Source organism: Arvicola amphibius, chromosome 12 (assembly GCF_903992535.2).
Source record: "Arvicola amphibius chromosome 12, mArvAmp1.2, whole genome shotgun sequence".
Taxonomy (NCBI): Eukaryota; Metazoa; Chordata; class Mammalia; order Rodentia; family Cricetidae; genus Arvicola; species Arvicola amphibius.
Window position 1 is genome coordinate 34153891 of NC_052058.2, and position 18754 is coordinate 34172644.

At 47.1% G+C, this 18754-nt stretch overlaps 2 protein-coding genes across 2 annotated transcripts in view; one reads left to right on the forward strand and one right to left on the reverse strand.

Annotated features, from left to right (window-relative positions):
* The window catches only part of Glud1 (glutamate dehydrogenase 1), a 36480-nt gene extending 32072 nt beyond the window's left edge, over positions 1 to 4408 (forward strand). The window contains exons 11-13 of the mRNA XM_038348482.2: positions 1 to 92; positions 1608 to 1670; positions 3189 to 4408. Of these exons, the coding sequence (XP_038204410.1) occupies positions 1 to 92; positions 1608 to 1670; positions 3189 to 3308 (275 nt within the window). The 3' untranslated portion in view covers positions 3309 to 4408. The remainder of the gene's footprint in view (positions 93 to 1607; positions 1671 to 3188) is intronic.
* A 5999-nt stretch (positions 4409 to 10407) lies between these two features.
* On the reverse strand, positions 10408 to 13645 carry Fam25a (family with sequence similarity 25 member A). The gene is made up of 3 exons (XM_038348487.1): positions 13573 to 13645; positions 12251 to 12313; positions 10408 to 10541 (listed from the first exon to the last, which is right to left on the reverse strand). The coding sequence occupies exons 1-3, from the start codon at positions 13643 to 13645 to the stop codon at positions 10408 to 10410; spliced, it is 270 nt and encodes an 89-aa protein (XP_038204415.1).
* Between the last annotated feature and the right edge of the window lie 5109 nt (positions 13646 to 18754).

Consider the following 18754-nt stretch of genomic DNA (forward strand, 5'->3'; position numbering starts at 1 on the left):
TGTCTGTTCAAGAGAGTTTAGAGAGGAAATTTGGAAAGCATGGTGGAACTATCCCTGTGGTCCCTACAGCAGAGTTCCAGGACAGGATATCGGTAAGTGTGCTGACACCAGAGTGGCGCCTTACACATGCTCTCTGCCTTGTCTTTTAGGCTAGACAGAGTAAATGGAGTCTTAGCAAAGGATTTTAACCATAGTGGTATTATGTGCTCATAATTCATCATTCCATTCTAAAAATGATGGCAAGTAAGTAATTCTGTTTGGGGTACTTAATGATTTGACATAATCCTAAGGATTTCCATACTTTTCAACTCAAGCTTCAGAGAACTAGAATTGAAAAGTAAACATGAGACTGAATTATATGAAAATATGAAATAATTATATGACACATAGAGTTAGCAGATTAGAAAATAGATAAGTCAATCAGTTCTTGGCAGGGTGTGTCAATAGTGTATATATATTACAAAGGACTTACCAGGACAATACAGAAAATATTGAGTTACAAAGGCATAGCATATAATGCATGGGGAAAAAAATATATTTAACTTGTTTTATTTTGTTCTATTTCTGTGGTACTGGGAATTGAACCAAGAACCTTATGCATGTCAGGTTAGGGCTCTGTCACTGAGCTACAACCCCATTCCATTCCCAAGTAGTAGATCTTTAAAACTCACTGCCTCTGTTGAATGGTCATACTTTATTCCAATAATACTACAGATAGGTACAGCTCTTCTGAAAATTCTGAGTTCTCTGTGAGTTCAAGACTAGCCTGATCTACAGAGTGAGTTCCAGAGCAGGGAAGCTCTGACTCTGTGTGTGTGTGTGTGTGTGTGTGTGTGTGTGTGTGTGTGTGTGTATACATGTATGTATGTGTGTGTATGTGTGTGTGTGTTGTATAGCTGTCTTGTGTCACATTAGGAGTGGTAGTGACTTAGACATTTTTTGTTTTTTGTTTGTTTTGTTTTTGTTTTTGTTTTTCAAGACAGGATCTCTCTCTGTAGCCCTGACTGTCCTGGAACTCACTTTGTAGAGCATAGTGTCCTCAAACTCACAGAAATCCACCTCCCTCCCAAGTGCTGGGATTAAAGGCATATGCCACCATGCCTTGTGCTACACTTAAATTTTAAAGAAATCCCTCCAAGAAATAAATTAGATAGACTAGTCTATAGAAATAGAAAGCTCTTTGGTTTCCAGCTTTAAAGCTGGGACTACTAAGTACACAGGCAAGATCTTCCCAGAGCTGCTGTAGCCGTTCCCGTCTGTGTCTGGTGGCCCTGCTCACATGGAGAGATGGTGAGTGCGCCAGGACAGCGTCTGTGTAGAGTGTCTTGAGTTGGGGCTGCTATCTGAACACTCGCCTGCCCTCAGACTGCTTTTCTGTGTTTGTTTTAATTATCATCTTATTTCATGAGTTTTGTTGTTGTCTGATATCATTAAAACAGCTATGTTTAGAAAATTATTTGTCTATCTTGCTAGCATACACTGATACAGAACAGAAATTCTATATCTTTCTTATATTGCTGCAGTATTAACTTAATCCTTGGTATTCTTCTAGAGACAGGAAGCATATCTTGATGTGTTTTTGTTGTTGATGTTATCTTTCCTAACAGGGCGCCTCTGAGAAGGACATCGTGCACTCTGGCTTGGCCTACACAATGGAGCGATCTGCCCGGGTATGTGTGCAGATGATAGCTGCCTTTGTGTTAATTACACGAAACACCAGTTACCATGGTATCTTGGCAGGCAGATTGTGTTTATGATGCTGTTACCTGATCCCCGCCTCTGTACAGCAGCACTTGTCCCGTTGGTAGCCTCCGTTGATGAGCACTGTTGTCAGTACATCTTTAGGAAGAAATGAGCACTTCTGGTTCTTCCTGAGGACCCAGGTTCAATTCCCAGCACCCACAGGTCACTAACTACTTTAACTCCAGTTGCAAAGGAGCTGATATACTCTTATGGCCTCTGAACACACTAAGATGCAAGCAAAACAGCCATATACATCAAAAATACAAATAACTAAAAAGATAGTTGGCAAAGCTAGAATGCTGATGAGTCAGTCGCTATTTACAAGCCCAAAGCTGACTTAACTATAAAATTTGGTTTAAGTAAGAAATTTGTGACTTTGGTTTTTATTTTTTATTTTTTTATCAGCTGAATGCTTTTTACACCAGACCTTAAATGTGGCACAGTGTGAGCACAGCTTTTCCGACACTGTTCTTTTGTCTTTTGAGATAGGGTCAGTCTCTCTAGGCAGCACTGGCTGTCCTGGAACTCTCACATGTAGACCAGGCTGGCCTTGAACACCAAGATCCGCCTGCCTCTGCCTCCCGAGTCCTGGATGAAAGGCTGATTTCTTCTTGATCGAATTCTGTCCATGTTGGTTTCCAGGCTGAAGTAGCATAGACAGTCTGCTGAAGAAGGCGGCACTTCTTAGTGTGCTGTTTTCTGATGGGGAGGGGTATTTTATTGCATTTTAAAGCAGGGTCTCACGTCCTAGTCTGGCCTTGCTTGAACCTTGAAGGCTCCTTGTAACTGAGACGCGGTTGAGCTCCCTATTGTCCTCCACCTCCCTAGTGCTGGAATTATTAGCATGTGCCGCTATACTTGATTCTTGCTGCTTTTCCTTTTAATTGAGACATAATTCAAGCACTCTAATGGACTGACAAGATGACTCCATGTATAAATCTGACAGTCTGAGTTCAGTCCTTGGGACTCACGTGGTAGAAAGAGAAAGCCAACTCCTTAAGTATTCCTCTGACGTCCACATGCACATCGGCATGTGAGAGTGCAATGCACACAACACACACATACACAACAAAATATATTCATCGGCTTGTAGTATATTCGCAAGGCTGTATACCTGTCATCACTGAAATTCTAGAATGTTCCTACTGCCCTGTTACTGGTTATTTTAAACAATTACTAAGTGTGATCTGAGTTCATTCGAGATCACAAGATAGTTAACAGACAGAGAAGCCATTCACATCTGTAGTTCTCAGGAGTAGTTATTGCTGTTCACTGGACGAAAACAACAGAATTTGCTGCTCTAGTCATTTGCCTTTTGCTGTCTAAGTCTTATAGTTAGTTGGTCATGGATAGGTGAGTAGTACCCAGCCTCAATGCATACCTTTTGAGCGGCATAGCCTGCCGCTCAGTCAGGTGGTCTCACTGCCTTCTCTCCTTCATTCCAGCAAATCATGCGCACAGCCATGAAGTATAACCTGGGCCTGGATCTGAGGACAGCTGCCTACGTCAACGCCATCGAGAAAGTCTTCAAGGTGTACAACGAAGCTGGCGTGACCTTCACATAGACAGGTCACAGCTGACTTCTTTATCACCACTTCACCTATAATTTCTGCAGACCTGTCACAAGTTTACATGTAACCACAGAAATCTGTTCTTGTGACTCATTAGTTAATGGATACTGTTCTCAGCAAGTCAGTCTGAATCAGCCCCTTGAGAGATTAGTTAGAGGATCATGTATAAGCTGATGTGTCAGTAGGAATCACGTGTATCAGAACCGGTTAGGTACTTTTTCTAAGTGCAGTCTCTGCCTGCCTCCTGACTGTGCTGCCTTGCTCTGGGCCCTTGCCAACAGGGTCAGTGCTGCTGGCAGGGAGGGCAGTCAAGAGCAGCCAGCCACTTCTGGACAAGTCTGGAAACTTGGACACATAGAAGAGTAGGTGTGTGGCATTTTCCAAAGGTGGCATGGTCCTCAAATGAGTTATTGCTATTTTACATCAAAGTTGCAAAAAAAAATGCTATTTCTCTTATGTATTTTATTCTTTGAGAATAAAATTAGTACATGCTGCTGTAATAAAATTGCCTTTAATCACTTAAGCCTGACCTCGACTCAAGCAGTGAATGCCTAAAAACATAATGAATGAAGAAGCTAGTTTTTATAACATAAAACAGTATCATTTGTAGCTATTGGCACTGCATTGTTGTCCAGGAAAAAGAACGTGGCACTGTGGGAGCACTCTCCTCAGACCTACAAGTGACAGGGACTCTGGGGAATTTGTAACACAGTCCAGAGAGTGCAGTAACCTCCTTACCATGAAAATGACTTGTTCTTCCCATTTGAAGAGCTATTGTGTTGAGTAGTTGAACCATAATTCAAATAGCGTCCCAGAAAAAACCTTGGGCTCCCTGTTTGGAATCTGGCTGGCTCCACCTGACTGTGTGCCCCCCTTCCGAGGCTTTGCATTCTGCACACCGCTTCACTAACAGGAGGCTGGAGACTGCCTGGAGTTGGCTTTGGAACAGGAATGCTCCACAGAAGTACCAGATATTATTTATATAAGAAGTGCTTTTTTTTTTAACAATGCCCTTTCAGAAATCTCTAACTACTTTGTAACTGCATGATTAACTTGGTGATAAAAGCAGTTATTAAAAGTCTACCTTTTCTAAAGTGTATGTTTCTTTTCTGTGTTTTCATATTTGATAGTCTCTTAGTAAATGATAAAACAATAATCGAGTTTCAACAATTTTTGTAACTGTCTGTCTATGTTACTTCTTACGTTATGAACTACTAAAATTTTTGGTTTTGGTTTTAGTTTTTCGAAACAGAATTTTTCTGTGTAACACTGGCTGTCCTGGAACCAGCTTTGTAGACCAGGCTGGCCTCAAACTAATAGAGATCCTCTTGCCTTTGCCTCCCAAGTACTGGAATTAAAGACATGCACCACCACCACCTAGATAGCTGCTCAAATTTTATTCTTGGGTTATTTTTTATTTCATTTTACTAAACTGTAGTGGCTGTTCTCGGGGAAGAGGTTATAGTATGTAAAACTAATATGCTGGTGTAATTTCTGGTACTTTTTTATTTATTCATTTGTTTGAAACAGGGTCTTAGGTAGCATGGGATAGCCTCACACCTGCTATTAGCTGGAGCTAGCCTTGAACTCATTCCAATCCTCCTGCCTATTGCTCCAGAGTACTACATCTGACCTGTTTTTTGGTTGGTTGGTTTTTTGAGACAGGGTTTCTCTGTAGCTTTGGAGCCTGTAGTGGAACTCGCTCTGTAGACCAGGCTGGCCTCGATCTCACAGAGATCTGCCTGCCTCTGCCTCCCGAGTGCTGGGATTAAAGGTGTGCCACCACCGCCCAGCTGCAAGTTTTTTTAAAAACAAACAGTGACTAGTGTGTGATAGGTGAGTATTCTGCCTCTGAACAGCACCCTACCTTGGACATTTTCAGGGATGTACACAGTCCTGCACAGGGAGCCTCTAGATCTAAGAAATCAGTTGGGGTGTACTATCCTGCAGACCTCACACTTCCCAGTTTTTCCATAAAAGCTTCTTATCCTGTTGTTTGCTCAAACTGTTACCTGCCACCAACATAAAGGATGACATCTGAGTGTTTCTGGCAACTGTCACCAATGAAAAGATTTAATGGACGTGAGCATCAAGAGAAATGAACACAGCTTATCAGTGGGTGTTCCAGAGGACTAGGAGCCAGCTCGGATGAAGTCTCTACAGTTGAGGAATCTGTTTTCTGTGGTGCCCTAAATGGAACCGGGGACTTAGCACAGCTAGCAAGTGCTCAACCATTAAACTGCACCCCAGCCATTGGTTTTTTGAGATAGGGTCTCCCTACATAGCTTAGACTGACCACAAACTCAAAAATGATCCTCTTGCCTGTCCATCCTGAGTGTTGGAATTTCAGGTGTGTGTCACCATGCCTAGATAAATGAAGTCTTAAAGAATTTCAACTATATTCTGTCTTTCCAGGGGGGCTTCTATAAGCAGAGACTGCTTTGGTTTCCCAGCCACCCAAACCCAAATAATCACACAAAAACTATATTACAGCACTGTTTGGCCAATGGTTCAGGCATATTCCTAACTAGCTCTTATATCTTAAATTAACCCATTTCTATTAATCTGTGTAGCACTACCAGGCTGTGGCTTACCGGTAAAGTTCTGGAGTCCTTCGGCAGCTACATGGTGTCTGGCTGACTCAGCCTTTCTCCCTGCATTCAGTCTGGTTTTTCTGCCTAGCTATACTAACTATATTCTTCCCTGTTATAGGCCAAAGCAGCTTCTTTATTAACCAATGGTAATAAAACATAGTCACAGCATACAGAGGGGAATCCCTCATCAGGCTTCCAGGTTGTTGAACCTTTTTGAGACTCTTCTAGCCCAACTCTGGCCTTGAACTTTTGGCAATCCTAATTGAAACTTCCCTGTGCTAGAATTTCAGGACTGTAGGTTTTCAGTGAGAGCAGGCCATTGGTTCTGGAGTATGGTGAGACCAGGGAGGGTAGAGGATGGCCCAAGATTCAGACCAGCATCATTCTCTTCTGGCACCGCTATTATTTTGAAAACACTGACTCCATGCCCTTCACTGCCAAGGACTCTGAGGAGAAAATGAAATATGGAAATAATGCTGTGGGAGATGACTTAAGGTTTAGGCAGCACTTTGGCTCTCTTTGGAGGTGGGGCACTTTTTAAAAAATATTTTATTATTGTGGGGTAGAGGCACACACATGCCATGGCATATGTGTGCGTATAGAGGTCAGAGGATATGGAGTTGGTCCTAGCCCTGTGCTTTTCCGTGGGTTCCAGGGGTTGAATTCAAGCCATCAACATTACTTAGCGAGCATTTTATCCACTGAGCCATCTCATCGGCCTAAGGCAGAAGAATTTCATTGTTTATCTAACTCATGCATGTGGACTAGTTCACATCAGAGCTGTCATGCAGCCTCAGCAATGCAAGCTGGCCTCCATAGCCTGGTAAGCAGAACGCTCTCACTGAGCCACCCTGAATGTCCACAAAGCCACGGTGCTCTGCGTCCAAATGCTGCTCCTTCACGCTTCCCAAGTAGTAACTCTCCGAAGCACTTCACTAGGGAACAATCTTGAATAAGCTAGTATTGCCCTCCATAACCAAATTTTTAAAACAACTGTCTTACTTTCCTCTTAAAAATCAAACACCAGTGCTAAAGTAAGAATTTCTCATATTCCCACAGATGGAGAGGACCACTGCTAATATTTTATCAGGTATGAGCTGTCTAGGTTTTTATGATGTTCTTAGATAATTATAGCATTTGCCTTATGAAAAATTAGCTTGTTCTGCATATATGTTTTGCAACTTATTAACTGACTTGGACATAATGTATTTATACTCCCCTAGTTGTTTTTATTTTTTTTTTTTCCTCATGGTTTATTTTTTTTTATATTTAAAAAATTTCCATCTCCTTCCCTCCTCCTCCCCCTTCCCTCCCCTCCTTCTCCCCCTTCCCTCCCCTCCCCTCCACCCAAACCTCCCCTCCTTCCCTCTCAAGGCCAAGGAGCCATCAGGGTTCCCCACTCTATGCTAAGATCAGGGTCCTCCCAACTCCCCCCTGGACCAGGATGGTGATCGACCAAGCTGAGAAGGCTCCCACAGAGCCCGTCCATGCAGAAGACTCAGAGCCCAGAGCCATTGTCCTTTGCTTCTCAGTCAGCCCCCGCTGTTGGCCACATTCAGAGAGACGGGTTTGGTCGCATGATCCATCAGTCCCATTCCAACTGGAGTTGGTGATCTCCCATTAGTTCTGTCCCACCGTCTCCATGAGTGAACGCAAATGACAGAGCCCCACATTGGAGCACCGGACTGAGCTCCCAAGGTCCTGATGAGGAGCAGAAGGAGAGAGAACATGAGAAAGAAAGTCAGGACCGGGAGGGAACCTCCAGCTGGCGACAGATGGGGAAGGTGACTGAGCCCCACATTGGAGCACTGGACTGAGCTCCCAAGGTCCTGATGAGGAGCAGAAGGAGCGAGAACATGAGGGAGAAAGTCAGGAACGAGAGGGGTGCGTTCACCCTAGTTGTTTTTAAAGCATGGGCATGGACCTTGCTTGTCTGAGGTAAGCACTCTACCACTGGGCTACATTCCCAGCCCTTCCTACTCAGTAGCCATGTATAATCCCTTTCCTCTATAGGCACTATTTGTTAGCCAAAAATAGTAGCCTTCCAGGTCCAGATCCCATTTACAGACCGAAGAACTTACAGTTCAGTAGAATTTATAGGTACCGCCAGACGGTTGTGGCGCATGCCTTTATCCCAGCACTCAGGAGGCAAAGGCAGGTGGATCTCTGAGTTTGAGGCCAGCCTGGTCTACAAGAACTAGTTCCAGGACAGGCCCAAAGCTACAAAGAAACCCTGTCTCGGAAAAAAAAAAAAAAAAAGATAGGTACCATCTCCACATTGTGTGGCATGCCTTGTGAATAGCACAACTTGCCACCTGAGTGGTATCTAATGATTTCTAATGTTTCCGTCTTGCTCTCATGTTCTTGGCACTATGAGCATGTTATAGTAAGTCTACACTCCCACTTTGGCCCGTTACACACCCAAGGAAATCATTCCAATCCATGTCTGCCACTCATACTGTCCCTAGTTCTATAAGCTTGGGTTTGGTTTGGGAAACTCAGAAGTCTCCAGGAGCCAAACCAAGATAAAAAGTCCGACGCTAACTAGACAATATACATGCCAGTGTTGATCCTTAAGTAGCCTGTGCTTTTTAGAAATCTGACATTTCCAGAAGAGTCAAAACATGGCAAGAAACTGATTTATTCTTTGACCAAAGCACCTTTTCTCTTCATTTCTGCTAAGAGCAAATAGCAAATAAATGAGGACTTAGAGCCTTGCAGCGCACGCCTTTAATCCCAGCACTCAGGAGGCAGAGCAGGATCTCTGCGTTTGAGGCCAGCCAGGTCTACAGAACAAGTTCCAGGACAGCCAGGACTGTTACACAGAGAGACCCTGTCTTGAAGGGGGAAAAAAAATCAGACATTTACACAGAATTTTTCTTAATCTGTGCTCATACAAAAAAATGTATATGTGTGCATGTATGTGTGTATGTTGTATGATAAATGCATGTTGCACATGTGTGTGCAGGCACACTAGCCCATACACACCTGGAGACCAGAGGCTGATGTTGGGTGTCTTCCTCCACCGCTCTTCGCACTGAGTTTTGAGGCAGGGTCTCATTGAGTCTGGAGCTCATTGTTTCATTCGGCTTGACAGGATCCCAGGATCAACCCATCTCTGCCCCCATACTTAGGTGTTTAACATGGATGCTGGGGGCTCAAATGCAGGTCCTCACATTTGTCCGGGAGGCACTTTGTCCACTTTCGGGGTTTCATGTAGCCCAAGCCAAATTCAGCTTCCTTCCTCCACCTCCCAAGTGCTGGGATTTCCAGCATGTACCACCACACCTGGCTTCTGTTCCAAGACTTCCAAACGCTCTCTGCTTGCACACTGTTTGCAGACAAGGTCTCATTTAGCCGAGGCTAGCCTTAAGCTCACTATGTAGCTGAGGATTGGTCTGTCTCACCTCCTGGGTGCTGTAATTACAGGGGTGTGCCACCACCTCTAGTCCCCCACACATGTATCTGCACTGTAATGTAGTGATTGCTCATGAGAGGAAGGAAGGAAGCCCACTGGTCTTGGCCACGTGTCTCCAAGTGGAGCCCACCAGGAGCTTCCAGGAAAAAAACATCGATTTCTTCCTCCAAAACTGACTTCTGTACCCTCCAGTATAAATGCTTTTCTGGGTCTCAGGACAGGCAGCCCAGCCATTCCCTGGTCCCGACCTTTCATTGCAAGGAAAAACCAAAGAATGCTACAGCCCGCATGCACTTGGCCTTTGGAGCGTCTATACACCTGCAGCTGGGGGTGGGGCGCAGTGGGAGAGAGCAGGTGTGCTTGTTAAACCCTAGGTTCACTTGACAAATAGAGAAGGAAGGGAGAAGTGGGAGAGAACTCCCTAGGTAAAGGCTTGCTGTGCAGTCATACGGAACTGAGCTCCACCCTCAAAACCCACATTTAAAGTAAAAAAAAAAAAAAAAATGAAAACAGCCATGGTGGCAATGCGCGCTCATATTCCTGGTGCTGCAGCCGTGGGGACAGGCAGATCTTGCTGGCCAGCCAGCCTCACCTACTGGGCCAGTCGCAGGCCAGTGAGAGACCCTGTCTGAAAACATACACACACACACACACACACACACACACACACACACACACACACACACGACTGCTTGCTGGAATGACAATTCCTCATCTGATTCGTTGGATGAAAACCACAAGAGGTGGCAGGTACCCGCCATGTTGGATGTTCCTGTAAGGCAGAGGAGAAGCTAACAATATACAGTGTTTCCATTTAAAAAAAAAATTTAGCATCCTGGGTCCTAGTGGCGTTTGCCTATGATTCCACACTCAGGAGGTTGAAGCAAAAGGATCAGGTGTTCAAGGTCAGCCTCAGCTGCACAGCAAGTGCACATAAGACCTGTGTTCAAAGCAAAATGAAGAACAGTAGAAAACCACTCTGCCTATGGTTTCTATCCAACAGAAGTAAGCTCAGGACTCTATTCACGTTTCAGGCTTTTTATTGACATTCAGGAAGGGCTGGGCATGGTGGCAGGCAGTCTCACTGCCCCAGATTACCCAGGCCTTCTATGGCATGGTTAACAGCATCGGTAACAGTGTGGGTCACCTTCTCACTCATCTCCTTCACCATTCTGCCCCCTGACTCTTGGGTTTTCTTCAGGGTATCGTTAATGGCTGTTGAAAAAAGAAAGAAAATCGCAGGAGTAAGCGATCCAGTGCTTCCAGCAGGAGAGGCCTGGTGGGGAGGTCATCTAGGGGGCTCCAGGAGGATGAAGGAAAGAGTGCCAGTGTCATAATGAATCCCAGTTTGGTTTGATTTTCCCAAACAACTTTCATTTCTTCACATTTGAGTGAGACAGCACGGACAGCTCACAGGTGCACTGGCTACTTACAGTATAGTGCTTCTTGGTCTTCTCTATTTTTATGAAGATTGCTATATTTGATTACTGTCTCTGTCCTGAGCATTTATCACAGAGGTCTGTGGCCTTCCTTTTGACTTAACTCCTGTTGTGCTTTGCTTTGCTTTTTGCATTCCAGTCCCTGGCCCCTCCTGTGAATCTGTGATGTTTCAGATTGACAGCTTTGCCTAATGTTTTCTTTATGACTACTGTGCTGTTTTGTGGTTGTTTTCAAGAGCCTCCCCCTTCCAAGATTATGCTGAAGTCTCTCGGAACACTTCTTTGATTTGAATTTCTGAGCCCCCCAAATTCCATGTTGTAACCCTCCTCCAGATCCCTCCATGAAAAGGTGGGCTGTGCTGCTGGCTAGGTTAGCAAGATTGGAGAGCAAGCCAGTCCTTCAGCCAAGGGAGGACATAGCAGAAAGATGTCACGTAAGCCAGGAGCCAGCTTCACCAGATCTCCAGTGCTGCCCGGGGGCTTCCAGACTTCAGCACCGAGAACAGCACTTTTTTTTATTTTAAGTTTTTCAAGACAGGTTTCTCTGTGTAGCCCTGGCTGTCCTGGAACTCACTGTGTTGACCAGGCTGGCCTTGAACTCATAGAGATCCACCCGCCACTGCCTCTAATCCCAGTAGGATTATCGATACATTTCCTTTTCTTTTCCTTCTTTTTTTCCCATCTTTTTGAATGAGTCTCACTACACAGTTCAGGCTGGGCTGGTACTCACTATGTAACCTGGGCTAGCCTCAAACTCAGTTTTTTGCCTCATTCTCCCTAGTTCTGGGGTCATAGACATGATCCACCATGCATGGCTATAGAAACAATAAATTTCTGCTGTGTATGAACCATTGCATTTACAGCATTTCATTTTAGCTGTTTGAGCTTAAACAGTTTAATATACTTGTATATTTAAATGTAAATCCTTCACCCAGCTGGACCCTACTTCGTTGTAAAGATTGGAATAAGATATGTTTTGTACACTGTTCTACTCATGGCATAACACATACACAGTAAGTTGTTATATGAATACATATTAAGATGCATACTTGTCTATTTAATTGTTGTGTCCGTATGTGCTGCCACATCACTTTCCGTGGCCTTATCTTCTTCAAAGTCCACAGAGAAAACAGCCTAGATGGAGCCCTAACACACGTTACAACCTGCACAGACAATTGCATCCAGGGAGAATGCGCAGATAATTGCAGCCCAGCTGAGAGGATGCTTCATCTGGGGCAGGGCGGGGTCTGGTTGAGCAAGAAAAGCGTTCGCCCTAGCGCTGGGCTCCCTTCCTCCCTCTGTGTCCCTGCCTGCTGACTCCATTCTCTCTCTACTGTTCCTGTGCTGGGGACGCTACTACTCCTCGGTAGAAAAGCGCTCTACCTCCGAGCTCCACACCCACGGCTCTGCCTCCTCCCCTTCCCTCCTTTTCTCCTGCCTTATTTTCCTCCTCCCCATTCCCATCTTCAAACAGATCAGCCTTACCCTTCTCTCCAGCCTCCTTGACGCTGTCCACCACCTCCTTCACCACCTCCTCCACTGCATGAACTGAACAGAAAAGACAGATTCATAGTGAGGGTGTGTGTAAGCCCACTTCCCCTCACAGTGACCCAGGATGCTTCTAGACAACATGGAGAGTCTCTGCAATGCTGCCCCTAGTCAGGGGAGACGACTTAGGAAAATCCCTAGCTGCCTCCCTTCGTAGAACCCCCCAGATGCCTGGCTGCTGGAGATGCACAGGGCACTCCCTGCCCCTCTCTGTCTGGATGAGCATGGATAACAAGAACAGCCTTCTGCCAGCTGGGAACCTGAGGCGAGACAGCTGTTTGTCAGTCCACCACACCTGTCGGGATGAGCTGACGGACTGCTTCAGCCTCATCTGTATGTCTCCAGAGAAGTTAAGTTCCTCTAAGTTAAGTTAAGCGACTCTTCCTGGAAGAGATAGTCCCTACCCACCTCCGGGTTCTGGAGAGTTTGGGTAGGAGCATGTTAGAACCCGAAGACTTGAGAGACAGAACCGTTCCTAACACTACCTTCCGCTGCCATGTTCCTCACAGCTCAGACGGCTGGAAGATTAAGAAGAGGTCGGATGTGGAGCTGTGGGGTTTAAAATGAAGTACATGCTGCTCTGTCTACAGCCATTTCCAAAGAGAACAGCAAACTCAACACAGGTTTCATCTGTGTCCCACAGTGGGACTCGTGATCTGCCACAGAGCCATGTCCTAAGTTCTTGGAAGAAATGTCCTTTTAGGCTTTGAGCAGGACCAGACTCCATATTTCATAACAACAGAGACCATAGAGTGTGGTGAAAATCAAAACCCGTCTTCCTTTTTCTCTGGGTCGACAAATCAAATAGGCAGGATTTTGTTTCACTTTGTTTGATAATTCTTGCAAAACTCCAGGGCCTTGTACAGACAAATGTTCTACAGCTGAGCTGCACCCTCAGGCCCAAGAATAAGCAATGTTAACAGAAAGGTACTCTCGGCTTCCAGGCCGAAGGACCTAAGCTACCAGCATCTGGATTCTGCCTGCCTCCAGGAGCATCCGCCTCATCCTGACCTCCGGGCAGGCTCAACCGAGGTCATGGAGCAAGTCCCTAGTAAGGAAGCGGCTTGGCCAGTGGCTCTCGACTGAAAAATTACCCCAGCCTTTGTGCCCCCAACTCTGCTATCTCCTGGTGGGGCCTGTGAGCCAAGCTTCCGGATGGGCCTCAGCCTCAGTTTACCCTAAGGCTCTTGCCTGCTTTCAACAGACCCAGAGAAGTCTGCCCTCAGCTTCTGGGCAGCTAGAAAGCCCTGGTCCCTTACCTGCTCCCTCAGTGGCTTTCTCAGTGCGGTGGGCCAAGCCCTCAGCCGCCAGCTTCCCCAAGCCTCCCAGCATCGTCCAGCCGCAGACAGTGACAGATACAGTGCCACAGGCTGGATTAGCGTGCTTTTATACATGCCTGTGACGGCCTGCCAGGCTCCAGGGCACCAAGCCCTTACCCAGCCAAGAGGAGCCGGTGAGTCAGTTCAGGGCCTGGGTGGGGCTACCCTGGTATGTGCACTACCCTCCTCTCAATGAGCCCCCCTATTTCCTTTACTAAGAGCCCCAAGAAGCCGGGACAAGGCAGAGCCAGAGAAGTCACACTGGACATGTCTTGTCCCATGGCAGGCGCCTTGAATGCACTGTGAGTTAACATGGCAGCGCTTAGGAACCGTTGTTATGCCAGGCCCTGGCTAGGGCCTGAGCTCCCTAACCTGAGCTTGGACCTGTTGCCTGATGGCAAGGCCTCCAGCCTACCTGCCAGGGTCCCCGCAGTGGCCTGGTCAGGCCGAGGTCCTACTGCCTTTCCCACTGCAAGGGACCATGGCCCAGCTAAACGGCCTCGTGATCTCCACCTGACAGGATGCTCAGAGTGTGGGCCTCGCCCTCTGGAGGACACAGCGCTGGCCAGGTGCATGGTCATCCTGGCTCTGTCAGCTGATTTTCAGTCAGCCTAGGCCCTGGCTGAGTGACGGGGGCAGCCAGCCCGTGGGAGAGTCCTGGTTACTTTGTACTTTGAAGTGCAGCTTCTAGGGACATTCTATAAGTGTAAGAGTTGTCACTTAATACCCCATATCCTAGGCATGTAGGCCCGAAGACACCATCGCTTCTTGGGAAGCTGTCTCACTCGAATAACCCCAAGGAGCAGCTCCCTAGCTTCCTGATATGCCTCATGCAGAGGGGTCAGGCTTCCTCCCTCATTACTCAGGGTAGGCCGAGATTCCTCAAACTGCATACCACACGTTGCCTCCCTTAATCACTAGCCTAAGCAAAGCCTCGGTTTCCTCATCTATTAAATGGGACAGCTATGCCTTCCTGGCTGTGTCACTACTAGTCCGTGGGACAAAGCACGCAAGCTCTTGCAAATACCTGGTCGCTCCCCATCATCATGGATATGCTGGGCAAGTTCCTCTTGGCCCTAGGCCCTACTCACTACAGCAGTGGACCAAGATGCACCGGGGTGGGAGACCCCATAGAGCTAGAGAGCTAAGAGAGATGGACTGCATCGGCCTAGGGACAGGGGCAGAAGGTCTTGCCCTGTTCCCACTCGCATGGGCTAGATCTGAGTCAGGAAGCTGGGGCCTCCTCCCTGGGAAGCCTCTCTCACCCCCTCAAGGCTGTCCTGCTGGGTGTGACAGAACTTAATTAGTATTTACCTGATCAAGGGCCCTCATAGCCCATGCCCTTCAGAGCTGAGGTCCTCTCACATTCCTGTATAGTGTCGGCAGGCCCTGGGCTGTGTCAGGGCAGTTAAAGGGCGCAGTGGGCAACAGGACCTCCGGTCATATGACCAAGCCCCACACGTTATTGATGTCTCCTTAGGGCAGAAGTGGACAGACATTTAATTTGGAGTAGCCCATTTTAGGAACAGGAAAGGTGGGGAAATGACTCAGAGGATAGAGTGCCTACCGCACAAGTGACAAGACCTGAGTTCAAATCCCCAGGACCCACATAAAGCAGGAACATCCATAATCTTAGAACTGGTACAGGAAAATAGGACAAAGACAGAAGGGTTCCAAGATGCTTGTAGGCCAGCTAGCCAGGTGTGCACTGTGGAAAAAATCAAAGAGAGGTTCTGTCTCAAATAAGATGGAAGGTGCAGGCTGATGCCCTCAGCTGTCCTCTGTCCTACATGGGTGTCATGGCACACACATGCCCGCATTTACACACACAATGTGCACACACACAAAGCCTTTTTTTAAAAGAAAGAAAAAGAACAAAGATTCTTGCTAGTTATATAAGAGAATGTACATATGTATGTATGTATGCATGTATGTATTCTATGTATATAACCCCACAGGTGGGGAAAGGGCCATGAAAGTGGGGTCCTTGGAACTGAAGAAGGTTCAGCCACCCTGTCCTTCCCCCACTTAAGGCAAAGCTTTAAAGGGTTCCACTTGGGGCATTAGCTTGGGGAAGGAGTGTACAACTAGTGGAGATGGGACTTCAAAATACATGGCGATACTTTTGGACCCACCAAAGGCCCTGTTTCCATTGAGGGTGCATGTGACCCCTACTCTCACAAGGGTCCTCTCTTGCTCTCCCCCTGCTAGTTTTAGAACAACTTCCAGACTTATCCCTATAGGTCCCCAGCCTAGTTCTCAGCATGGTTCTCCTCTCTGAAGTTCTCCAACCTCAACAGAGTCCTATCAAGAGTCAGCCTACACAGCCCAGGATGATACTGTGACCCTCCCCCATCAGCCCACACAGCCCAGGATAATGATGTGACCCCCGCCCCCGTCAGGCACCACTTCCCAGAGACCCTGCCCTCTTTAGGACACTGTCTCCGGGTGAATACTCCAGTGACGTCACACCACTGCTCTTTGCCCAGACACACACCCCAAATGCCTGGCCAGGAAAGGTAAAGGGACCCAGAGAGGCCAAACGGCCCAGAGATGGACTTAGTTCCCTGACCCTTCAGCTCTGGCCCAGGTCCAGTCTCACTGGTCACTCAGATCCAGCTGTGACCCGATCCCTGTACTCCCAAACCGCCCTGAGTGTCCCAATAGGCCTTCTGTACTCCTCTAGACGCCTGGGACAGGACCCCTTTCTAGCCAAAGATTCTCCTAACAATGGATGGATCCTGGCCTGTGTGGCTGGACAGCTTAACCTCTCTGCGTGAGGCTGAAGATGACTCAACTGAAGGCTGCCCTCCGTTTCCCCATCCAGGGGAGCAGCCCTTGAACACCGGCACCCGAGCCAGCCTTCCCTGAACCAGCAGGTCAGGTCTAGTCTCCCTAGGCAGGGAGAATCTGGCTTTGACAGGAGTAAACTAATTCTCCTAGGAGAATTTGCTCAGCAACCCAGTTTGGCAAAGGACCTGCTGACTGAATCATCCAGTCGAGAAAAGCTGATTTTTCAAAGGCCAGTCACCAACTTAGCAAAGACCAATGCTCTATTTAAAGCTGTTTACATTGGGTGGCTAAACACATAGGCTGCCTCATGTCTGACTGACACAAACATCCAAAGAATGGTGGTCCATCCTGCCTCTGCTTCCTTACACTTTGGCCCGCAGATCTGAGTTTGTAGCAGATATTTCTGTGCCCATAAATCCCGCACATGCTGAGCCCTCCTGGCCAGAGTGGAGCCTTAGGCATCCAGACTCTCAGAGACCTGGCTTGTGGGTCGCCAAAGGAAGCTATGCCCGGCATTAAGTCATCCTACATATAAACAGGATACCAGCTAGACTCCTGGTGAAATGTATGCTCACGGAAAGGGACCATGCACAGGGTGAACAATAAGAGACACTGGGAGGCTAATCGTCAGGAAATATGACACCTGGTATCTGTCTGGATGGCTCAGAGGGGCATTAAAGAGTTTGTCTCCTGGAGCCTTGGCTGTGGAAGAATCAAGGGACAGAAACTACAGCCGTCGTCAGAGAACACATGCACAAGAAGGGGGCAGCTGAGGGAATAAACCACCTTTCCTCTTCCTCCCCAGACTCCAGCCAGCATCTTCCCTCTGACCGGTCCCGATCAGGCTCACAGGCAGGAATCCAGGTAAAGCAGCCCAGGCAAGCTGTCCAGGGAGGAACTGGTAGAGAGTGGGTTGGGAAGGAGATCAGAAAACCAGCTTAATTCTAAATGCCCATCTCTCCTCCTTAGAACTGTGTGGAACAACAAAAGAAAGAGAAAGAGAAGGCCCACTGTCATGCTCCATTTCAGAGAATCAGGAGACAGGAGGTGTTTGGAAACCCAAAGTCAAGTGAGCAGAGAACCTGTGTGGGAAGTCAAGGGGTGGAGTAATGGACAGGAGGGGCCCGGCAGGGCACAGGGACCGCCAGCAGAAAGGACTCCTGGGGACAGAAGTGAGGCACGAAAGAATGGGTGATGTTGCTCATGAAATTCCAGGCGTGTGGACATCGGAGAATCCCCGGGGGGTGCAACTGGTGTCAGAACGCTGGCCGCAGACTCTTCCTGAAGCTGACTAAATTTTGAAAGACAGAAGGGTCTTGGCAATACCACGGGAAAGGAAGGGCTCTCCCCTGCCGCACCTCCTCCCAAATGCTGCTGTAAGGGATGTTCCACTCCGTACTGGAGTCTCAGGTTCCTGGCAGATCTTCCCAGATGGAAAACACAGGGGGTTCTGTCTGACAGAGCATCTTTCTGTCTCCCAGTGCTCAGGCACGCTCCTTATGCTCCTCCTCCACCTCCCAAATGTTCCCATCCTCCCCATCTGCAGCACAGTGAGCAGAACCAGGGAGCCAATAAAAGTATAACGGGGCTAATTTCACAAGAGAAGTATATTAATTTAACTGAATGATTTAAAGTTGTCTCATTTAATAATCAGTCATTTGCATTTGAGTTTGTTGAGTTTTGTGTCTGGTTTTGTTTTCGTTTCTTTTGAGGCAGGGTCTCGTATAACCCAAGCTGGCCTTTAATTCACTACATAGCTAAGGATAGCCTTGAACTCCTTATTTTGAAATGAATTTAAATTGGTTAACTGAATTAAACTGAACAGACTAGCTAGGCATGGTGACTCACAATTATAATCTTAGCATTCAACAAAGTGGGGCAGGAGGATTGCAGTTTGAATCTGAGGCTAATCTCGGCTGCAGTGTGAGATCCAATAAAACACAACACTAGATCCAGTAGGCTCTGGAGAGGTGGCTCAGGGGTGAAGAGTATTGCACTTGTGGAGGACCTGGGTTCGGCTCCTTCCACCCCACAGAGGCTCCCAACTGTTTATGATTGCAGTTCTAGGAGATCCAAGGCCCTCTTCTGATCTCTATGGGCTTAGGCACACATGTGGCACACACACAGACACTCAGACATAAAATGAATAATTAATTGTAAGATGCTAGATAAGTTAAAGGCTTTATTGGAGTTCCACCAGCTGTCCCCCTAATGTCCTTTTGTGGTTCCAGAGTTTCATCTAGGTTCACACTGCATTTGGAGATTACTTTTTTTTGGCTCTTATAGTTTCTTGGGGTGACTTCCCAAAGCTATGCTTGCTTTCTCTCTC

Coding starts and splice junctions, on each gene's coding strand:
- Fam25a (XM_038348487.1), bottom strand. CDS start 13,645: ATGCTGGGAGGCTTGGGGAAGCTGGCGGCTGAGGGCTTGGCCCACCGC. Junction 12,314..13,572: donor GAAAGCCACTGAGGGAGCAG/GTAAGGGACCAG, acceptor TTTTCTGTTCAG/TTCATGCAGTGGAGGAGGTG. Junction 10,542..12,250: donor CAAGGAGGCTGGAGAGAAGG/GTAAGGCTGATC, acceptor TTTTTTCAACAG/CCATTAACGATACCCTGAAG.